The 21,860-nt window shown below is 37.0% G+C and overlaps 1 protein-coding gene across 7 annotated transcripts in view; it reads left to right on the plus strand.

Annotated features, from left to right (window-relative positions):
- The window catches only part of LOC131676604 (TOX high mobility group box family member 3-like), a 275,645-nt gene that overhangs the window by 228,150 nt on the left and 25,635 nt on the right, over window positions 1-21,860 (plus strand). For all 7 annotated transcript variants that reach the window (XM_058955772.1, XM_058955801.1, XM_058955753.1 and 4 more), the window contains one exon: window positions 18,570-18,650. In XM_058955772.1, coding sequence (XP_058811755.1) covers window positions 18,570-18,650 — 81 coding nt within the window. The remainder of the gene's footprint in view (window positions 1-18,569; window positions 18,651-21,860) is intronic.

Raw genomic sequence — 21,860 nt, forward strand, 5'->3', positions numbered from 1 at the left:
ATTTACTGATGTATACTGCACACCCACTCCCACCATCTACCACAGAGACGAACGAAGCTGCTGGTATCTTATGTGGCATGTTGAGTTTGTTACATCGAATTCACGATTGTGTTCGACGAAGGTGGTCTGGTATGCACCTGCACAAACTTTCATCGCGATTTCATATTAATCCTGCTTCCAACCGTCGTGTATCACATATTTAACGATCTAATATAATATCTATGAAGGGCAAAGGTTTAGTCCAATCATACTATTGCATACCACCCCAAACACAACCCGCTATATCATATAACGACGACGACAATGGCAAACCGGAATCGCAACTACAGAGTGAAAAGTTTTGTAGCGGAAATTATAAAATATTGATTTTGTTTTGAAATTTTAATAGGTCTTATACATCTTCTGTTGGTTTGCTTATTTTATACAATATGGTGATCGCATCTAGCTTGAAATACAATGAAATACCCAACAATTGGGATATGTTTCTGTGAATAGTAAACTGTGCCTATCATACCGCCAACTTTAACAATTACGAAAAAATATATATTAGTACATGATTAATCCTTTTAATTTTACACCGCCCATTATTGTGTGTGACCTAATGTATGTTGTACAACTTCCTCTGACGTCTGATTGTCGCCTATAGTTTGCAGTTACTTTTTTATATTGACAATTGTTCCGTTTACTCTTGCCACATCGAAGTAACATAGAAAATACTAACTTTACCCTACTTTGGCTGACAGCATATATATATAGAGAGAGAACGGGAGAAACTAAAAAGACACAAATAAAAATGAATTGAGCTAGTAAGACATAACTGCAAATAACTGTGTGTCCCCGATCTGTCTGCCAACGCTACGAGCGGGTATCTTTCAGCCAGATTGGCGCATCTTACTAGTTTGCTGCCATTTTTACTGATGGCTGAGGATTGAATACTAGGACATAAAAATTTTACACAATCATGTTCCGGTTTATGGTAAATTTTACTGATTATGCTGGGAAGCTTACAAGATTCCGCTTCCATGACGATGAAAGCAGAAACAGCAACGTATAATTTACAACTTTGTATTCGAATGCATTGGTTTTTTTAATTTGTAGGGGACACGGGGGCAATGTGCGGTAGTAAATGTTGTAGACCATGCTTATTAGGGCGATGCAATAACATATGGAAAATGTGATTTTTGGAATTAAACTTCTTCATTTTTAATAATTATCTCGAAAACACAACGTAGAGGTTAGATATTTTTTACATAGAATGTATATGAAAAGATTGAAATACATCGCTTAAGGGATTATATACAAAGTTCTGGCGAAAAAGTGAGCTAAGTTCGTGATTTTCCCCCGAAGCGTGGTTTTTGGCAGAGGTTTGCGGTGAACGCTCTCCAAGCCGAACCGCTCAACTCAAAATCTAGAATCTAAAAAGATTATTGAAGCAAAATGTATTGTGGTGTACTTAAGTATTAAACGGATCGATTTCCCAATAAATTTTTTTTTCTTACAAATAAAACATGTTGACCAAAAATTGAGTTTTATAGTGGGAAAAATCATTTTTTTATGAAAAAGAAACCGTTTAACAAGAATGTAAATACAAACAATTTAAAACAAAGTTTAGGCAAATCGGAAGAATAGATTTTGAGATATCGCGTTCACCGCAACGGTACTCTTCAAGGACTGCGTTTAAAGTTTTGTGTTAATTTCATTCGTGGAAGAACCGGCGCACAGTGGCGGATCTTCGAACAAAAGTCGGACAAAACCTAAAATGTTGCCCGATTTAGCTGAAAATTACAAGTTAAGCTAATTTTGAGGTGCTGAGCTCATTTTTTTAGTCAAAAGTCATAAAATATTAAATGCATTTTTCCATACAGTGTCATTGAACCTTTATTATGACGATGATCTCATTTTTTTTATAGATTTTCCTTAACTGTTCACCAGTATAAACAGCATCATAAAAATGAAGCTATACTACTTTAAATCCATTGTATGTATAACGTGTTGGTTTACTGTTGATTGTCTAAATATCTTGCACAAAACACTATGCGCCTCCAAATCAGTAACAAAACATTAAAATCTCTTTAAACACGTTTGCGCACCTAGGCGCAGAACGAGACCATGACATTCGTAAAGTAGAGGTAGTTTCTTATAGAATGTATACAATGTGACCGTTCTGAAATGTTTCGCATGTTTGTACAGAATACATTAGTGAAAAAAGTATTTTTGATCTAACCACCTCAAACATAAGTAAACGAAAAATCATAGTTCCAAGCAAATTTAGCCAATTTGTTATAATCGTTAACCAAGTTCTTTCCCCTACACAATGAAACTAATTATGCTAAAATCGGATCAAAATCAAAAGAGCAACATGCATTTGAAGTGAACAGTGCAATTGTGACTTCGAAAATTAAAATCAATAAAAAGTCCGGATTTTGCTACGTTTAAACCGATGTTAAAAATCGTTTTCTTATTCAATGAAAAACAAAAAAACAGAAAAACAACGGGAGAAAAAAGTTGTCGCGTGTTACGCCAATGATTTCTACGATCTCTCCCTCGTACCATGGCTTCGCTTTCTAACTAACTAACATAAATAACCATGCAATCCCAGTTCAATGTATTTGATTGTGAAAGGCACAATTGCACTGCTAGGTGGATTAAACAGGTTATTCATCTGAAATCGCATAAACGATCTATAGCTTACACTGCAGCTAAATAGTCTTCTCCAATACAAGAAGTTTGATAAAAAAAATTAGCGTTTCCAAATGCGTTTAATGTTAGACATTTTATTAATTGTGATACCCACAATCCTAGGATGTGCTTTACGCTGGAGTAATCCTTCAGGGCTTTGAAAACCACCAGAATAGATTAAGACTCGAAGATTGTTTTTACTTTCAATTATTGAGAACTGCACATCAAGCCGATTCAAACCACTTTTGAAAGGATTGTAGTCGTTTTGATTATCCTGGCAGATGAAAAATTTAGGCGCCGTTCGTATCATGTACAGCCTCAAATCTTAACATCGATATAATCGTAGAGTAAATACTTTAATTGTTATGAATGAAGTAGACTGCAAAGTTAATCGAAACATGTGGTCAATATTCCGTATAGGATGGCCATCACAGATTCGAATGTGATTCTAAATGCCATTTCAAATCAAAATGCCCATAACAAAAATTTTCCGAGCTATCGTCGCTTCTAAGATATTTTAAACTTTGTTTCAACAAGAATGATTATTTAGTTTCATTGCGACCTTTTAATAAGTAATTCGCGTTTCTCCGCCAATAATAATAGGTTTTTTAAAATTCCGACAAAAATTTGGTGACGGTTTCTGATGAGACGAAGTCGAAACGCACCCATGACTAAGAAGTTAGAATTGGTGTCCTTCATGCACAAAGACTGTTAGGGTGGCAGTCGGAAGGACCGCGTGGGTTTTCTCTAAGCTCTCGACCTACTGGTCAAGCCACGGCAGGTCACGTGAGGGTGGGTCATACAACGACCTCTTAACTGCCCTAGCTCGAGCTGGAGACTCCATATCTCAAGGTCGGCTTTATTCAACGGAATTAGCTAATCAGGGACTCACGGATATGTGTTGTGTGTAAGCAAAGATCTGATTATCCCAATTTTATTAAATATATTTCTTTACTTCCTGTATGTGTCAGTAAATTTTAATGTACTGTAGGCCGGCCGGCATCTGCTCTCTGATAGCCTTCCGGTTCGGTGACTATCACGGTTTCGGTACCGTTTCGTAGGACGATATTTGATGGCCACTTCGAATGATGAGTTGGTTCTGGGAGACGACGATTAGTGGGTGAGCGTTCGTTGTACAGTTCACCTTCTTGCTATGCTGGGCGTCGGGTACGGTTCTGAAGGTTCGACAACCGTTCACTTCAAGCACGTGTACCGTAGGGGCGTTCGTTAAGGCCCCCTTTCGTGCCTCGCAGTCCGAGCCGGACTTGGTGATTTCGACGGATTAGCGGTTTGTCTAGGGAACAATTTACGGGTCCTAATGGGACACATAAGCGGATGAACGAACAGTTTAGATTTATAGTTTTACCATTTTAGTCGCCATGATAAGGTAAAGTTGCTGGATTATTTAAGCATACCTGATTCGCTATTGCAATTAATTAAATGCAATTATCACAATTTCCTGGCTATTGGTAGTTATAACAACCTGTGCTATAAAACTGTTCAATAGTTACTTGGATACAATTAAAGTTCACTTGTATCTTCCCGATCAACTTTACGTCGACTGCTTCTTATAAGATTCGGTTAGAAAAAGACCATCTTGGGCCTAAACCGGTAGTACTCGGCCTCCCTTACACATTTTCCGCCTGTCCCTATCATTTTTCTTATCATCCACTGAACTGTCTCAGGCGTTACTTTTTATCGAGCAGTTTTTATTGTAGTGTAGTGTGTACTATACCTTACTTAGTACCTAAGCTGTGTAGCGTGTTCAAATTGGCCGTTATATTTCTTATAATTCGTTGCAGATAATTATCGATAGTTTTAATTTAGTAATATTTAAAATAAATTTTACTCTAATATATAGTTTTATTTTAGGGATTTTTAGTTTACAAAAGCTGTATTTATTATTTTAATTAAATGTTACGAACGGTAACAAGACTGGTTAAAATAAAGAAAAAAAAACTGATGGTGGAGGAGAATTCTTGCACCCTAGTTAATTGAGAGCTGTTAAATGTTATTTTTTCAATGTTTATATATTTTATCCAAATAATTTTCTTATTGGAAATACGGGCTAAACAAGGTAAGTTACATCCATTTTGCACTGAAATATTGTTAAATAAGCTCCTCATAAATAACCTGCTCTACTAACACAAACTCCTATTCCTGAAACATCTATGAAAGTAGTATGGGTTTCCTGCACTTTCGCAAATAGATGTTGAACTAACAATCCTTCCCTTCCTCGACGAGTATAAGGACGTACCCAGGTGTACACTGTGATGCTTATTCCACTATGAAGAAAAAGCGTTAATCCCAAATGTTTTTTTTTCTTGCGAACCGATATGATGGATATCTTGGTAATTATTAGCTGATCATTGTACAGCCACCCACGATTTGTGCAATCGTATTGGTGAAAAATTTTGTTGTTTACCCATTTTTTTCTCCTTAGGATGAAATATAGCATAGTGCTTTCGCAAAGGCCTGCTAAGCCAAGACAAGTTTCGGCTTCACTGTGTCTTGTCGGCATAAACAGAACTTCTACTCGGACGGAACATCACGTTTGACCAGTCGTTCGAATGAAACACAAAGTGTGTTTTAGTTTTAGGGATTTAGCGTCAAGCCGGCGCTAATCTATTCCGACAAAAAGTTAGTGTTGGTTGCCGATGACACGAAGTCGAAACGCACCCATGATTATTTTTTTAAAATGCTCATAAAACTTGCTGTAACTTTTCTGAGCAACTTCGTTTCGTAGCGTTGAGAGAAAATTGAAGATCTATTTGTTTCGTTTCGTACCGCATAGATGAGAAAAGCCCAACCTTTAATTGCGATCTAAATGAGTTTCGGTAGCCTTCGGGATAATATACTTTTCATTTGAAACTAAGTTTGTGAGGATCGTGTCAGCCATCTTAGAGAAACAGTTTTAGATTTAACTTCGGAACTCAGATCATCCGGAATACTCTACGGTGGTCGACGCAGTGAAAGGTACTTTGAGAAACTTATTTCCAAAAATGTTGCATAGATACAATGTGTATAAAGGTTTATCTACGAATTTAGTATGAGACCGTAACAACGACGGTATCAGAACTCTGGCCCAAAAGAAATTAGGCAGCAGTCTATGGTTATATTACAACTATAATTTCTTTATGCGAATCGGTTCAGCCAACTCTTAGAAAACGAAGTGCCATTTTGATCACATTCATGCATTCACCCATAGACACAAACGCACGCAAACATACCGAAGTTTTCCGATCGAACGGTGGCGAATTATATATGAGAGGGCCCTCCGGGCTTCGGTTCAGCATACAGATTGATTACTTAGATTTATGTTAAAGGCAAGGTGCAAATTCTGTCAAACTCTGGAACCGCAAGTCGGATCAACAACTAATTGAACAGCAGTCGATCGGAATGTTGTACATTTCATTTGAGATTGAGTTTGTGTAAATCCGTCCAGTCATCTGAGGTAACATACACCTAAACATACGTACACACACGATCTCGAACTAGGCCGATATTTGAAGCGTCTATATGAGAGAGATAATATGCTTCTCGATAATATCCGGGTTCAAACTTTCCAATAAAAGATAAAGGGTGTTTTTGATGACAATTTTTTTCACTTTTCTCTACAATTTTTTCATGACAACAATATACGCTTCAACAACGTCTTCAAATTTTGGAATGTTCAAATAGTAATGACTTGTCGGTCAATCAAACTTTTCGTCATTAGCTGCCAAATATTCATCTTTTCAGACGAGGCATATTCAGTGTGATGAGCAACCAGATAAGATAATAAAGACCCCTTTTCATTCCTATTATGGGAATGTGTGGCGCAGTTTGTATACGAATGGTTCATTTTTCTTCCAAAATGATGCCAACATAATTTGCGCGCAATATCGAGCCATGGTTGAGGGCCGGTTGCTTTTAAATTTTGGTACAGAAGATTTGGAATACCTTTTGTCTAAATAGGACGGGGCAACGAGTCATACAGGCGTTTCAACAATCGATTTATTGAAGGCAACACAAAAAATATTCACTGTGGATTTTGTTCTAACTATTCCAACGCGGCAACAGCGTTGAAATAGGTAGATAAAATCCACACGCAAACGAAAAACTACCTAAAATTGCGTCCTTTTGACTCAATCTCGAGGTATCGTGCAGGAAGCTAAAATCAGGTAGACCGTGTTGAAGGTAGTTTCATTGACAGGTTTTTTATACTCAACCTTGAATTCAACATACTAAAATTTAAGTTGAATTTACCTAATTTTGAGTATACCCCAAACAACTCAAAAGTATCTTACTGCATAGAAGACATCGACTGAGTCGATTCTCTCGACGCGCAACTCAAAAGTAAGTTAAAAGAACTTATTCTTTCGGTTGTTTTATTTTATAGTGAATATCTTTTGCGGCGTGTATCCTTTCGCCTCGTGTGCAATCAGCTTGAGTCCTACCAAGAAACTGTCTAGTCGATTGGCTGCCTCGTTCTTGCTTTTTGACGTCTTTGGAATTTTGTTCATGGTGCTACGGTAATTTTCTCATATGCACCGACAAACAAGCATCTTGTGGGCTACCGGCAAACATTGAATACGTTATTAATGAAATTTCTTCAGTTGTTCTCGTAAAAGTGACAAAATTTGACTACAATAAAACCGACAGAAAGGGATTTTTACGATGCAGGTGGACGTTCATCTGAAAATGTTTCAAAACATTAAATTGCAGACCATATGATACCAAAATACAGAAACAACAAAAGTGTGGTGTTTGTGCATATTATTTCTATTTGAAAAAAATGATAAAAACACCCTTTACATAGACTTTTTATAGTAGTATACCATAATAAGACCTCCAATGTTAAAACTTGAGTCAAGAAAGCGTGCATGGCTTTCGGGCAGTGCAGACGAACTTTTGGAAAGACCTGGGGTCTCAAACCTAAATACATCTATTGGATTTACACGACAATTGTACGTCCAATACTGTCATATGGAGGCCTTGTGTGGTGGCAGAGGGCAGAGGTGGTGACAGTCCAGTCAAAGCTAAACCATCTGCAAAGAATGGCGCTCATGGCGTTGACTGGTGCTTTCACCACGACTCCGACTGCTGCTCTTGAGGCACTTTTAAATATCAAACCATTACACATACACTTAAAACAAGAAACACTATCATGTGCATACAGACTGCAGGTTACTGGGCTTTGGAACAGTAATCATGTTGATCTTGCTACTAGTCATACACGATTGTGGTCACAAATGGTTACATGGGGTGAAGATATTCTTGCCCCCAGCGATATTACACTCACTTGTAGTTTTCCTTACAGGACATTCCATGTGAAGATTCCCTCTCGAGAGGAGTGGTTGTCTGGCTTTATGGAAAGACAACAACAAACGCAAGTAGTCTGTTACACTGACGGTTCTCTGATGGAGGGACGTGCTGGTGCTGGTGTCTACTGTCGTAAAATGAGATTGGAACAATCTCACTCACTAGGTAGATGCTGTACTGTATTCCAAGCAGAAATCTTTGCGATTATGTGCGGGGTGCAATCGGCCCTTCAACTGCGTTTGTCCGGCAGAGTTATAAACTTCTGCTCCGATAGTCAGGCTGCAATCAAGGCCCTTAGCTCAGACAAATCCCGGTCCAAGCTAGTGATCGCGTGCCGAACCCAAATCGAAGAACTAAGCATTGTCAACACTATCTACCTTGTCTGGGTGCCCGGACATTGCGGTATTACTGGAAATGAATGGGCTGACGAATTGGCCAGGGCAGGTTCAGCGATTGACTTCGTTGGTCCTGAGCCCGCGCTGCCAATTTCGACAAGTTGGATACGGGAAAAAATACGGTCCTGGGCTTCGTCCGAACACCGCAATTATTGGAGAAATCTACAAACGTGTCGCCAAACAAAGGCGTTTCTAGAACAACCATGCCCAGTGGTTTCGAAAAATCTCTTACATTTTTCGAAGCTCCACTGCGGCATGCTGACCAGGGCTTTAACCGGCCACTGCAAACTCAATTATCACATGGCAACTATTCAGCGCGCTGAGTCTTTTTCATGTGATCTTTGTGAATCCGACTACGGAACCTCATATCATCTGATATGCAACTGTCCAGCGGTAGCGCAATTGCGATTTCGAGTCTTCAGCCGTCCTTATATAGACGAAACCATGTTTGGTCGACTGAAACTCAGAGACATACTAAAGTTTCTTATCCAATGTGGTAAAGAGCTTTAGGCTTATTCGCAGGCAAGTTGAACTACTTGTGAGTTTAACTTACCTGTTGTTTATTTTTGTTTTGTGCTGTTATTTTTTCCACCCTTCCAATTTTACTTCCCCACACCTCCTTGTCCTTTCCTTCCGCTCAGGAAATGATGAAAACACACGGCAAGGCACAAATCCCCGACTATGTACGGGGAACGTGCCATTTGAGCCAATATATTTTGATTCCTGATTCCTGTGCATATTATTTCTATTTGAAGAAAATGATAAAAAAACACCCTTTACATAGACTTTTTATAGTAGTATAACATAATAAGACCTCCAATGTTAAAACTTGTTAGGATAATATATTAAATTTTCAACGAAGTAATTTTTGATTTAGTGTTTTTTGGGGCCCAAAAGCAAATTATTTGGAGTCTTCAGTAAAATTGTTGAGAAAGACATCTGAAACAAATATGTTCAAGTCACACAAGCTCTATGTATGCAGCGTATTAAGAATAAGAACAATATTTACAAAAAAAAACTAAATCCAATTTTCCTCAAAATGACTTTTATCGTAATTTTTAAACACATATGTATCTCGAAAAAATATTTTTTTCAAGAAATGCACTATATCATCTGATAACTCTTCTTTGAAAGTAATAAACCTCCGAAGTTGATGGTTTCGAAGTTATGCAACCTTGAACGCAAATATTAGTTTTTAGCATATCACTCGGGACATCACGCAAAACTAGGGGTTTGCTCAGATACACAAAAAGTGTTTTCGTTTTTGGAGCTAGCGTCAATCCGGTGCTAGCTGAGTCCTGTCACTAAGTTAGTGTCAGATTCTGGTGAGACGAAGTAGAAACGCAAATTCCATAACTAATTTAGTTAGTTTAGGGTTTTTGCCCTGTGGTTTAAAACAATTATCTCCTTAGTGGAGAAAATATAATTTTTACCTAAATTTTCGCCACTAAGGAGAAATATAGTATAGTGCATTTCTTTCAGTTTTATTGACTATAAAAATGCATAACTTTAGAAGGAGTCATTGCATACACGACCTAATTACGCCACTCAATTCATCACATGAACATACACCATAAATACTACTCACTTAACTTTAAGGGGCTCCTCTACTCTCGTGACCCGAAATTGAGTTGTATTTTGAGGAATAAATTGCTCATCTGTCACACTAATTCGATGATAACGCCGCCAACTGTCACTGGATTGCGCTTAAATAGATTTCAACATCTTTGCTACGCTCCTTAGAAGTAATACAATGACCAATTTGGCCAGTTAAATTTAAAATATTCGTATTTGAGCGAAGTGAAAAGTTTAACAGGTCAACGAGTACAACGCAACCTTATGTATCATACAATTTAAGGGGTTGTAAAACTTTTTGTGAGAAAAATGTCAAAAAAGTTTGAATTCGCGTAAAAGGATAAAGCAATGATTATATTACATCAAACTTTTATTTTGGCAGCACATTTTTCAGAGAAACATATAAGTTTATAAAAATGCATTAATTATTGGCGGAGTTATGGTATTTTCCCCGAAACCCGCTTATTTAAGAGATTTGCGGTGATCACGACTGAAGACCATTAGATCAACTAAAATTCTAAAACTCGAAAAATTCTATTTATATATGAGTATTCCTCGTACCATAACGCTTAGTTCAATAAATAATATTTTTTCCTGCCTTCGGGAACGTTTTTCCTAAAAAAAAACTAAATGCATTTTTTTGCATTAAAAAAATCTTATCTACAAAACAAAAATGAATAAAAAAGGAATAGTTAAGGCACGAGAAAAATAATTTACAATAAATTGAAAAAAAAATTGAAGAAAATCGTGATCACGGAAAAACCATATTTGGAAAAACGACATTTCGAGATAATTGAGTTTAAAATTTCAAGTTACCCATGCTCTTGGTAGACGAAGCGCTTGGGAGCGCTGTAACTTTCGATCTATTTCTCGGATCTCTATAAAAATTTAGGGCTATATTCTCAAGGAGTTGTATTTTCAGATAAAGTAATAAAAAAATTCTTAAGCTTTAGCCTTATTACGTTGAACAGAGTTAGCAGACATTGCTGTGTGTTCAAATGGGTGGGATGAATCGCAAAGATGAATTAGGGCGTAGTTACGCTGGTTCTTTCCGGCCAAGAAGCCATGTGTAACGCAACCTGACAGGCTGCGTATTTCGTTCAATTTTCATTGAGTGTGGAAAATGTCATGTAAAATGTACCTCCTTTTTTGGTCTGGATAGATAATTCCGCGAGACATGAAAAATTACAATTCTCGTAGAAGATAGCAATTCCTTATGTTTGTGTGACTCATACAGTTGTTTTTCAATTTTCATTATGCTCTTACCAACAATAAAGATTTCCCGGGATGTTTTGAAAAATCCCATGCAGGAGTAATTTGAATGTTGATATTATCGCATATTTCATCCGCTTTCGTCCAACGTAACAATTCCAAAACCCTTTTCAATATTTCGCATCAAAGACAACATAGCGCAAACTACCACCACCCTATCTCGGAAGCAGCATTTTAAAATTTCTGTGAACAAAAACAGCGCACTGACCCGGCGAACGGAGGAAGCGCGGGCACCCGTCGGTGACGCACGCGGCGGGGAGGTACATGAACGGAATTGGAATGATTTTGAATCTCAAAAATTAAATTGAAAAACTTTTCTAATGTTTCTTTTCTTCCGCAAATGCAATGGTGTACTATACAGTATACAACACATGTACATTCATGCGAAGGCCAGGCTGTCTACAAGTGCACAGCAGCTGGGTACAACTACACGTGTACCAGAAGGGTGCTTTCTATCCTAGGAAGGAGATCGGGTGGGTTCCTTCCGTATAACTGTCATATACTTGTACACAAAACAGTCACAACACTATCCACCGCGAGTGAGAGAGAGGATGAAGATGAGCAAGAGAAGCACATATTCGTACGAGGAATCATTTTATATAAGCGCATGCTTATTTTTCGCGATCTTATCCCGGCTCTGCGAGAGGAGAGCCGCTACTTCGGCCACCGTCGGTTTTGGTAAGGCTACACACGCCGAATGTAGTCCGTACGTTGTTTAACCAAATTGAAGCGTACATTTTAACAGCATGTGTATAGAGGATTTGGGAAAAGGGATAAAACCGGCGACAGAAATCTATTCCGAAAGCAATAACTCAAAAAAGCTTCTCTCTCATCCAGGGAGGTTTTCGTAATTGAAATTTGTATTACCCCCTTTTCTCCCTGGCACCTACCAAACCCAGCATTTCTTTGTGAAAAGCTCTGTTATCAAGGCAAGTCCACACAGGTGTCATCTAGTGATTTCACTCATTACAATTTGTGTACTAGTGATACATGTATGTCGTACGTGTATCTCTGATTTTTCTTCACGAAATTTTCATTTTCAGCGTTTTAATCAACTTGAGTTCGTTGCTTTGAACTCAGAACCCCCTCAGTTAATATCCCCATGCCCGGTCCGAGACAGCGAATGTGTGTGTATTTATGTATGGGTGCAAGTCTATTTCGCCATCCGCCTCCTTCCCATCTATTTTGTACGCTTGAGGTACTGTGAATATAGACGATGCTATCATTTCATTTTATCTGCCAATTTGTGATCGTTAGATTTTATGTCTGACAAGGGTACTATTTTTCAGAAAATGATTTCTCTTGATAATGGGTTGCGACTACGCGGAATGGAGGCTCTTTGCTGGAACCACCAAACATTTGAATGGTAGATTTATGTGCGATCACTTTCTGTGCTTTGAAACAGGACTTTTGTTTGTATTCAATAAAATTTAAATTATATTGCATATTATTCTATCCCTCATTGTTACATACATACTAGAGTCTTGCGGTAGGAGGAATATCCTTTTTGCTATTTAGCTAAGTTGTTTCTATTATATCCTTCGAAGCTGTATCTAATAACCATAATAATAAATAACTCTACCAATACGATGGCTGCAATTTATTTCCTGTTACACATATTTGAAAACGACCATGCTAAAATTAGTTGAGGACTGGTAATATGAGAGTTGAGCTCAAATCCCTCCGGTTCAAGGATTTCCAATGTTGATACCTTCGAAAACATTCAAGTTGCACTTTTATGGGTTTCAAAAACTACGAAAATTGGAGACACGTTAAGATAATTAAGATATCATGCATTATACCGTTTTATGTGCACATACTGGAATTAAACGGGAGACATTTGTCTTAAGAGGGTTAAAGTACTGATCAATTATTTATAAATGAACATTAACTGAATCTTTGAATAGGGATTGAAAATTATATGACTTGCTATTTTTCTCTCAATATCATAACATCATATTGAGCCACGAATAGTTTCTTAATAAATAAAACATACAGCCAAGACCCGATGGTATTGTCAGCTTTTTAGTCCGATTCTGTCAGCCTTATCGATTAAATAAAAAAATCAAAAAAAAAAGCAATACTATATTACTTCTTAAAGAAAACAAAAAAATTAGGCGATACCCAATTTTTCTCCACAGCGGAGAAAATTAGGTAAAACCACTTTTGCGTGTAAAGCTCACAAAATCTATAACTAAATTATGGAATTTGCGTTTCGACTTCGTCTCATCAGAATCCGACACTAACTTAATGCCCGAACTACTCTAGATTTACACTAGCTTCCAAAAACGGACACACAAATTGTGTTCCTGATCAAACCCCTAGCCAAGCGTGATTCCCCACAAGAAAAGGAAGTTCTGGAAAAAAATTGGCGGAACCCATTTTTTGTCCATTAAGGAAGGAGGACATTGGATAAAACCATTTTTGTGCCTAAAGGGCACAAAAGTTATGACTAAACTAGTCCACTAATTCTTGTGCAGCAATCCGTTATTGTGAAAAGGCGATCAAAACTGGCGAATACTCAAATAACGAGCGAATAAGGGCAACATGAATGTTTATAAATTATTTAGTCATCCGGAATGTTACCTCAAGTTGTTTCGATGCCTAGGAAACGAAAATATGATGCAGCATAGAAAGACGATTTGCCGTCTAGCATCACCTCGAAATTCTTGATGCAGGTCTCTCGTTTCAAATTTGATCCTAGCAGCGGATGTATACTTGGCACAGCTCATGACTTTGGTGTCTGCACCTTATTTCTTCAACGCCCATGTCTCATGACCGTGCAGACCAACAGAGAGTATCAGTGCTCTGTATAGAGCAAGTTTTGTGTGTAGGCTACTGAACTCCAGCTGACTACGCAAACCATCGAAAACTTTATTCGCAACCATAACACGCCTTTTTACCTCGCGGCTAACATTGTTTTCACAAGCCGCCAGTATTCCAACATATATTAATTCGTACCGTACCACATCAATTTCCATCTTGGAACCTACACCGTTCGAACTGCCTTTCACTCTACCAGCTTCCGTAGTCAATTCGATTTTCACGATTCCCTTTTAAAAGGCACAGCAGCCTCTTCCACTGCTCTGTGGTCAACGCCAATCATGTCGATGTCGTCCGCGAAGCAACGAAGCATGCGAGATCTCCTGACGATGGTTCCATTGCTTTGCACGTCAGATCATCGTATCGCACCTTCGAGCACTATGTTGAAGAATTGATTAGAGAGCGCATCGCCCTCAATCAGTTAATCTAACCTCAAAAACTAATCGGATGTCAGTCCGAACAAATTTACGCTCGATTTTGACCCATCTAGCGTCATACGAATCAGCTTAATCAGTTTTGTCGTAAGGCCACCATCAAGCATTATCTGCCACATTTCCTTTCGATGATAAACCGCATTGTCATCGCAAGTTATATTCCCGGTATTCATCCAGAATTTGTCGCAGTGTAAATATTTGGGCCTTCGTTGGTCATCAGACAAACGATTCAGTCAGTGGGTGCATTCTACTACACACAATGGGAGAGACTACCTTATTGGCGACATTGAGGATCGTTATGCCTCGATATTTATTACACACAAGTTTGTGGCCCTGCTTGAAGAATTATATAGAGTTGGAACTGAACCAAACTAACATGCAATATCATTGAAATGTGTGAATATTTCTCTTAGATGGTTTCATGTGATCCCGTACAAAATTATGTCTATGACACAAGGTCCGAATTGAACTATCGATATTTCACGATTCACATAAACATAAGCATAAGAGATCACCCGTAGTTGCTACTCCGTTATTGACCAGTACCAAATTAGGTTGCAAAATGTTCATTGGAACAACATGCTTGGGGATAACACGATGAGCCACATTGTACAATCTATATTGTGCATGCCGAGCCCCTCGATATTTTACGATTCACATACCGAATAACTTAAAATAGTTTGAAGTCTCACCCAAAGCAAGATATTGGAATAAATATATTTTCCAGAAGTACCACAAACATGGTAATGTATTTGATTAAACGGATTGTTCTCTATAACACCATTTGGAATTTTACGAAAAAGCTTTTCGAAGTGACATGACGCCCTAGCGAACGCACAAGAAAACAAAAAAGCGTCAAAGATTTTTAATTGAAAAAAGTATGATGTTGATCCAATTGAACTTCATATTTTTCTGATAGGGTAATGGTGGAAGCGATTTTTTGAAAGGGATATATGATGGAGGTCAATATTCGGAAAGGGGTACATGGATCTAATGAGGTTGCAAACCAATGGTTCCTCTAAATTTATTACTACCATTCATTTTCCATTTGACTTTCAGGAGGCGTCTTTTATGATTAGAAACTGCTTTGAACATTGCAACCCGAAATGAATGCAATGGTTTAGGAGATATTCAATTTTTATCGTGAACACGGCATTCCTAAAATCTTTGGAGTATATCTTTGAGATGAGCTATCCCGCCGTAGAAAATGACTAGAAACATTAAATTGGACAAAATATCAAAAAATCACAAAATAAGAATGATTTGCGAGACCTACTAGAAACAGAAGTAACCCAAGAGAGCAATTACCAGCGTGAAATCAAGAGCTTGGAAAAAGACACCATTTCTGCCATGAATAACCGTTACATAATAACTGACAGCGAAAGATACGTTATAGTGGCATACGAATCAAACTGTTAAAGAAGGAATTCAGTGCTACGAAATTTACGAGTGCGAAGATGTCAACAAAGCGTACATAATAAATTTTACTAAACAACTGGGTAAAAAACATAATGTGGCAAGCAATTTGCTTGTGTGGCCAATAAATTTAACCGTTAAAATTTAAATGATTAATGAATACGAAGTTGTACAATTCTGTGAACTTTCTTGATATTTTAAGTGTATAGTTAAAATTTCACATAAACTAGCCACGAGGAGATTCCGAAACATTTCTTTGTTGAGTTTTTGCAGTGAGCACAATTTGTCCACATCCAATCACAACGCTGATACTGACCCTTTCAAGAGTTCTCTTTTAAATGAATTGTAAATGGAACAAAAAATGATGTAAGAAAAATCATTGCGAATTACGTAATTTTCCATCACCTGCAAAACCATTCGTTCCCAAGTTTGCCATAGAAGTTACAAAGATTTCCAAAATAAATTCAGCTCGATTGTCGGTTCAGGGTTCCTTGAAATATGTAACTCACTTTTTTTTATTGCGTACAAAAAAAGGTCAGCAAAACAAAACAAAGTTACGAATCGCGGAAACGCTGAGAACAAAAAAAAACAATACGAGACCGACAAAACACAAAATTTGACAAGAAGCTACGGCGAGTACCCAACGGAAAAGAATCCTTTTAAGGGTCCCATCGTAGCTTTGCAGGAAGCTCATAATAATTTAAAATTATTTATTACTTATTGCTAGAAAAAATGCATTTATCAATTGTTTTTATTAAAAAAAATGTTAACCAATTATAGCTAAAGGAATAAGCTCGATTGGTGGTGAACGAAGTTTATATTAAAAATTCTCACATTTTATTTTTTTAAATTAGTTTCAATTTTGCTTGGAAACGAGTGCGACATGTTATTTGCTTTAAATCAGTAGGAAGCTGGTTGAAAAACTTAGGTCCGATGAAAGAAATGCGTCTTTGACCAAGGTTCGTGGATACTCTGGAGTATAATAAATGATTGTTTGGTAGTTAGTCAACCCAAGCAAAGGTAAAATGTTATGGGAATTATTATTGTATAACAAAATCGTAGGGTACATAAATAGTTTTTTATAAATAATTTTAAGACATCTGTTTTGAAGCATTTGTAGCTTTTTCAGATTCGAGATATTGGCACGGCCCCACACAGATACAAGGTAGTTCAGCAATGAGTGGATGTGCGCATAATAAAATTTTAGATGTACATGCTGGGGAACAAAATAGCATACTTTACGCATAACCCCACATAACGATGCAACTTTTCTCTCTATAGATGTTATATGTTCAATCCAGGAGAGTGTGGGGTCTAAGTGAAGTCCTAAATATTTGAAGCAGTTAGTTTCCTGATTTACAGACCGTCCCATTCTTGGGTCTGGATGCACGCCTATAGCTCTTCTAGATGAACGAAACAGCATATATTTAGTTTTTGATAGGTTCAAGGAAAGAAGGTTTTCGTTGAAATACGTCGTTAGTGTTTTTAAATCCGATTCAATGTCGCGTACAATATCCAGGCAGTTGTTCGGGTAGAACAACGCTGTGTCATCCGCGAAAAGACGAGGAGTCCCTTTTAACCCGAGTCTACCTAGGTCATTGATATACAATAAAAATAACAGTGGCCCAATATTACTGCCTTGGGGCACTCCTATTTCTATTGGTCTATAAGAGTTACACGAGTCTCCAATAGATACGAATTGGTTCCTATACGACAGATAGCTACGAGCTTACTGTTACTCTTTATAAACATTTACCCTAAATATTCTCTAGATAAGCCCGGCTTAACAGTGCGCTACCCTTAAACCCACGCGAATCCGTTTGACGAATGTCAGTATTTTGTTCTGATGTTTGCATACCTTCTTAGTTGGAAATCTACATACAATACGTTCTTGCGTCATCCTCCCGTCCTTTAGCCCAGTGTCGATTCTATCACTCCAGTGACTGTTTGGCGGGAGAAGCAATTTGTGTGCTTTCTAAATGAAAAATTCCATAATTGATGAGTACCCAAAGATGGAGAATGAATGATGGCGTATTACACTGGAAACCGGGTTCGTTTTCCCATTCGCCTAAAATGATGTATGCCAGTGGATGCTAATCAATAACCAGAGTGGCGGTATAGCTTTTGTTCGAGTGGGCTAGTTTACTTGTTTTAATGCACTTGTGGCACCCTTATGATACGATTCATTGAAAATATAGTGGTCCACGAAATCACATAAAATGATCAGGTATACGAGGTATTTTTTTTTAAACATTTCAAGTATCAAACAATGTCTCGGAAACACCCATTAGGACTCAATTCATCGTTTAATAGGAAATACCCAATGAAACAATGTTTTGTCGTGATTGCAATTGCTCCGTTACATAGATTAATGACTTAGTTGTATACTTACTCTTATGTGCGCTCTTGTATTATACTCCTTTACATCCTTTCAAAACGATACTGACAAACGACTTTCTGCCACCATCGCTTTCAATAGGTTGAAAGATTCGCTGCGTAAATATAACAGTAATAAATCATCCTCTGAGGATGTACCACTTCCTCGTTATTACTAATTTTTCATCTTGCTTCTATTGCATATACTTTTGTACATGATACAACAGCATTTGTGTTTGCCACTATCAATTAGCGTCGATTTGTATTCAAAACCGTTTTTCTGTTTCTCTTACAGGTGTACAAGAAGAAAACCGAGGCTGCCAAAAAGGAATATCTTAAAGCTCTGGCGGCGTATCGAGCGAGCTTAGTTTCGAAGGTAAGAAGAATTGTTACTATGTTTCAATTGCCGCAAGGTTCTACTGTATCGATTTTGTTGGCTATTTTCGGCAAATTTGAGACTAAGAGAAACGAAAGCAATGAAATTGAAAGACGGATAGGTATTCTAGAGCGAATCAGTTATAAACTTAGAACGGAAAACTAGAACTAGGCAGGCTCATATGGGCATGATCGAAAGGAAATGTGAAGAATTCTTTGCATTCTGCAGAGTAGGAGTTGGGCGTTTCACCCAAGTCTACCGCATGGTCTACGGTAGAACATAACTCATCATCATGTTTTACCCGTCGGGGGGGGGGGGTCTGACAGTGTAAAATAAAAAAAAATATTTTTATTTTTGCATTTTTCGGATCTCTAAGATAAGAAATATATACCCGAATTCAACTTTGTTCGTCTGCTAGAGCCCATCAAACTACCAACTATCAATTTTCATATGAAGCCTATAAAATCGAGTCAAAAAGCTGATAGAATGGGGGTAAATAGAATCGGGAGCTGATAAAATCGTGTGCTGATAAAATCGTGTCTACACTGTATTCTAAATCAGTTTTTATGGTTCAGACCACATAATTACGAAACCGTCAAATTTGGAGGTCCAGTATCTTCTAAAAAGTTTTGTAACATGATGATGACATGGTAGATGATTCCCTCAGAAGTAAAAATGGAAAATCCACTCTTCAAAAACATTATTTAGTGACTTGGTGTCTTCAGAAAAATTGTTGAAAATTGTATTAGATACTTTGATGAAGACGGGAGGGCTACACGTGTGCAGCATACCGAGATATAGAAAAATATTTTCTAAATTTCATTAAATACAATTTTCTTCACTCTAACTTTTTGTAGTACTTCCGTTTTAGAAACACATACCATGGATCGAAATGTGTGTTTCATTGTTCTAAACAACTTTGCAGAAGATCAAGCAAATATAAGAGTTATTCTGAATATTAGTATTAGAACAACTCGAAAAAAAGGTTTTCTCGCAAATATCCTAATACATCTCGATACCATGAATACATAGAGCATTAATTTCGCCAACAAAATTATTTTTAATATTATCCTCAATAACTTTGCTGAAGACACCATGCTGTAATGTTTCTTAAGGAGTTGATTCTCAATTATTGCTTTTAGGATGATTTATCACCAAAATTATGCTTTCAAAACATGAGCTGTATTATGTTATGAAACTTCTTAGGAAACACTGTGATCTTGACCGAAAACAACTATTTTTGGCATTTATTTTGGTGTTCTTAACTTTAAAAGTGCATAGCTTGAGAACGCGATCTTGTATACAATATCAAATTACGCCATTCAACTCAGCACTCAAATGTACACCGAAAATAGTCATTGACGTAACTTTTTTTAATTTTGCTTAATTTTCAATTCCACTGCGTGACTATTTTAATAATTAATAATACGAAAAATTGTCCATAAAAATCGATCCTGGCGTAATATTTGATAACTTTTCTTCTACTTTGCGATAACCAGTATGAGGTTACAGCACACTCAAGTTGTTATTTTTGTCGAACAGTGTTATGAAGTGCAGTCTGAGGTCGGGTCTAAGTATTTATTTATTTATTTCGTCAATCAAGTGTAGACTACATTATATAAATATTAATTGCTTATATACTATCCTGTAAACTATTTCTATGTACTATGATGCCGTAAAGAGTTGAAAAACTGTTTTAAACTTGTTCGGGGCATGGTAAGGTCAATACTTTCACAATGCTCGTTATACACAGCCATCATCTGGTTTAGTGGTCCGAATTTAGCATAGTCTGTACGGTGATGACCTATCGCGAACAAATTTCTATTGCGTAATTGACGAGTAGGAGCATATAAATTTAATTTTGACAATATGTAAGATGAGTCAATACGCTGCATGACGATATCGTTTAGAAACGAGATCATAGCATAGTCCCGACGTTCTTTCAATGTTGGATGGAAGAGGGAATACTGTCCATCTTAACTTGCGTAGTGCATATAATAGAAACTGTTTTGGATTGATCCAATTTTCACTTCGTGTTTTTTTATGAATGGTGACCAAACAATACTACAATATTCTAAAATAGACCGAACATATGCTACGTAAAGAGTTTTAATTGTGTAAGGATCTTGAAAGTGATATCCGAAGCGTTTTATAAAATTAAGCATATTACTAGCTCTATGAACAATTGTGTTGTAATGTTCCACAAATTTTAATTTTTTATCTAAGATAACTCCTAAATCTCTTATTTTATCGCATTTCTGAACGGTTTGATTACCTAATGTAATTGATACGGAAGCCGTGATTTGTTTTCTGCTAAAAGTCATGAGATTACATTTTTTAACATTTAACTCCAGTAAACATTTACAACACCATGTATAAAAGATTTGTGTTTCATCGTGAAAAACATTATAGTCATTATTATTTCTAATTTCTAAAAATAGCTTCATATCATCCGCATATATGAGAATATTAATGTTTTTTAAAATAAGAGAGATGTCGTTGACATATAAAATAAAAAGAAGAGGTCCTAAGTGTGAACCTTGCGGAACCCCCGAAGTAACTTTAATTACATCAGATTTCATCTCATAGAATTTTACTATTTGCTGACGATCTGTTAAATACGACTTAATCCAATTGAGGAGTCTCATCTCGATTCCCAATTTTTCAAGTTTGAATATTAACATGGGAATGTCCAGCTTATCGAAAGCTTTGCTGAAGTCAGTGTAAAGAGCTTCTATATGATTTCCTTTATCCATGGCATTTAACGAGTAATCAACAAATTCTAAAAGGTTTGTACTAGTTGAACGGCCTTTAAAAAACCCATGTTGTGAATTTGTTATTTTATGTTTGACTAGGTTGAAAATGGTTTTATTTATGATGGATTCGAAAAGTTTGGGAAAGCAAGACAGAATGGCAATTCCACGATAATTGCGAATATCAGATTTTTTACCCGATTTATAAATAGGTATTAAAAAAGATTTTTTCCAATCTTTTGGGAAAATACCAGATTCTAGTGACTTATTGAACAGCCAGAATAAAGGTGACGTAAGCTCAGTTGCTAAATTCTTTATGAAAGCAGGTGGAATTCCATCAGGTCCGGAGCCTTTAGTGGCATCTAGATCATTGAGACCAGACAAGATATCTTGAACATTAATGTGACTGACACCAACATCCCTTGAATAATCAGGAAAATAAGAAAAATATTCAAAG

The sequence above is a fragment of the Topomyia yanbarensis genome, chromosome 1 (assembly GCF_030247195.1).
Source record: "Topomyia yanbarensis strain Yona2022 chromosome 1, ASM3024719v1, whole genome shotgun sequence".
Lineage (NCBI taxonomy): Eukaryota > Metazoa > Arthropoda > Insecta > Diptera > Culicidae > Topomyia > Topomyia yanbarensis.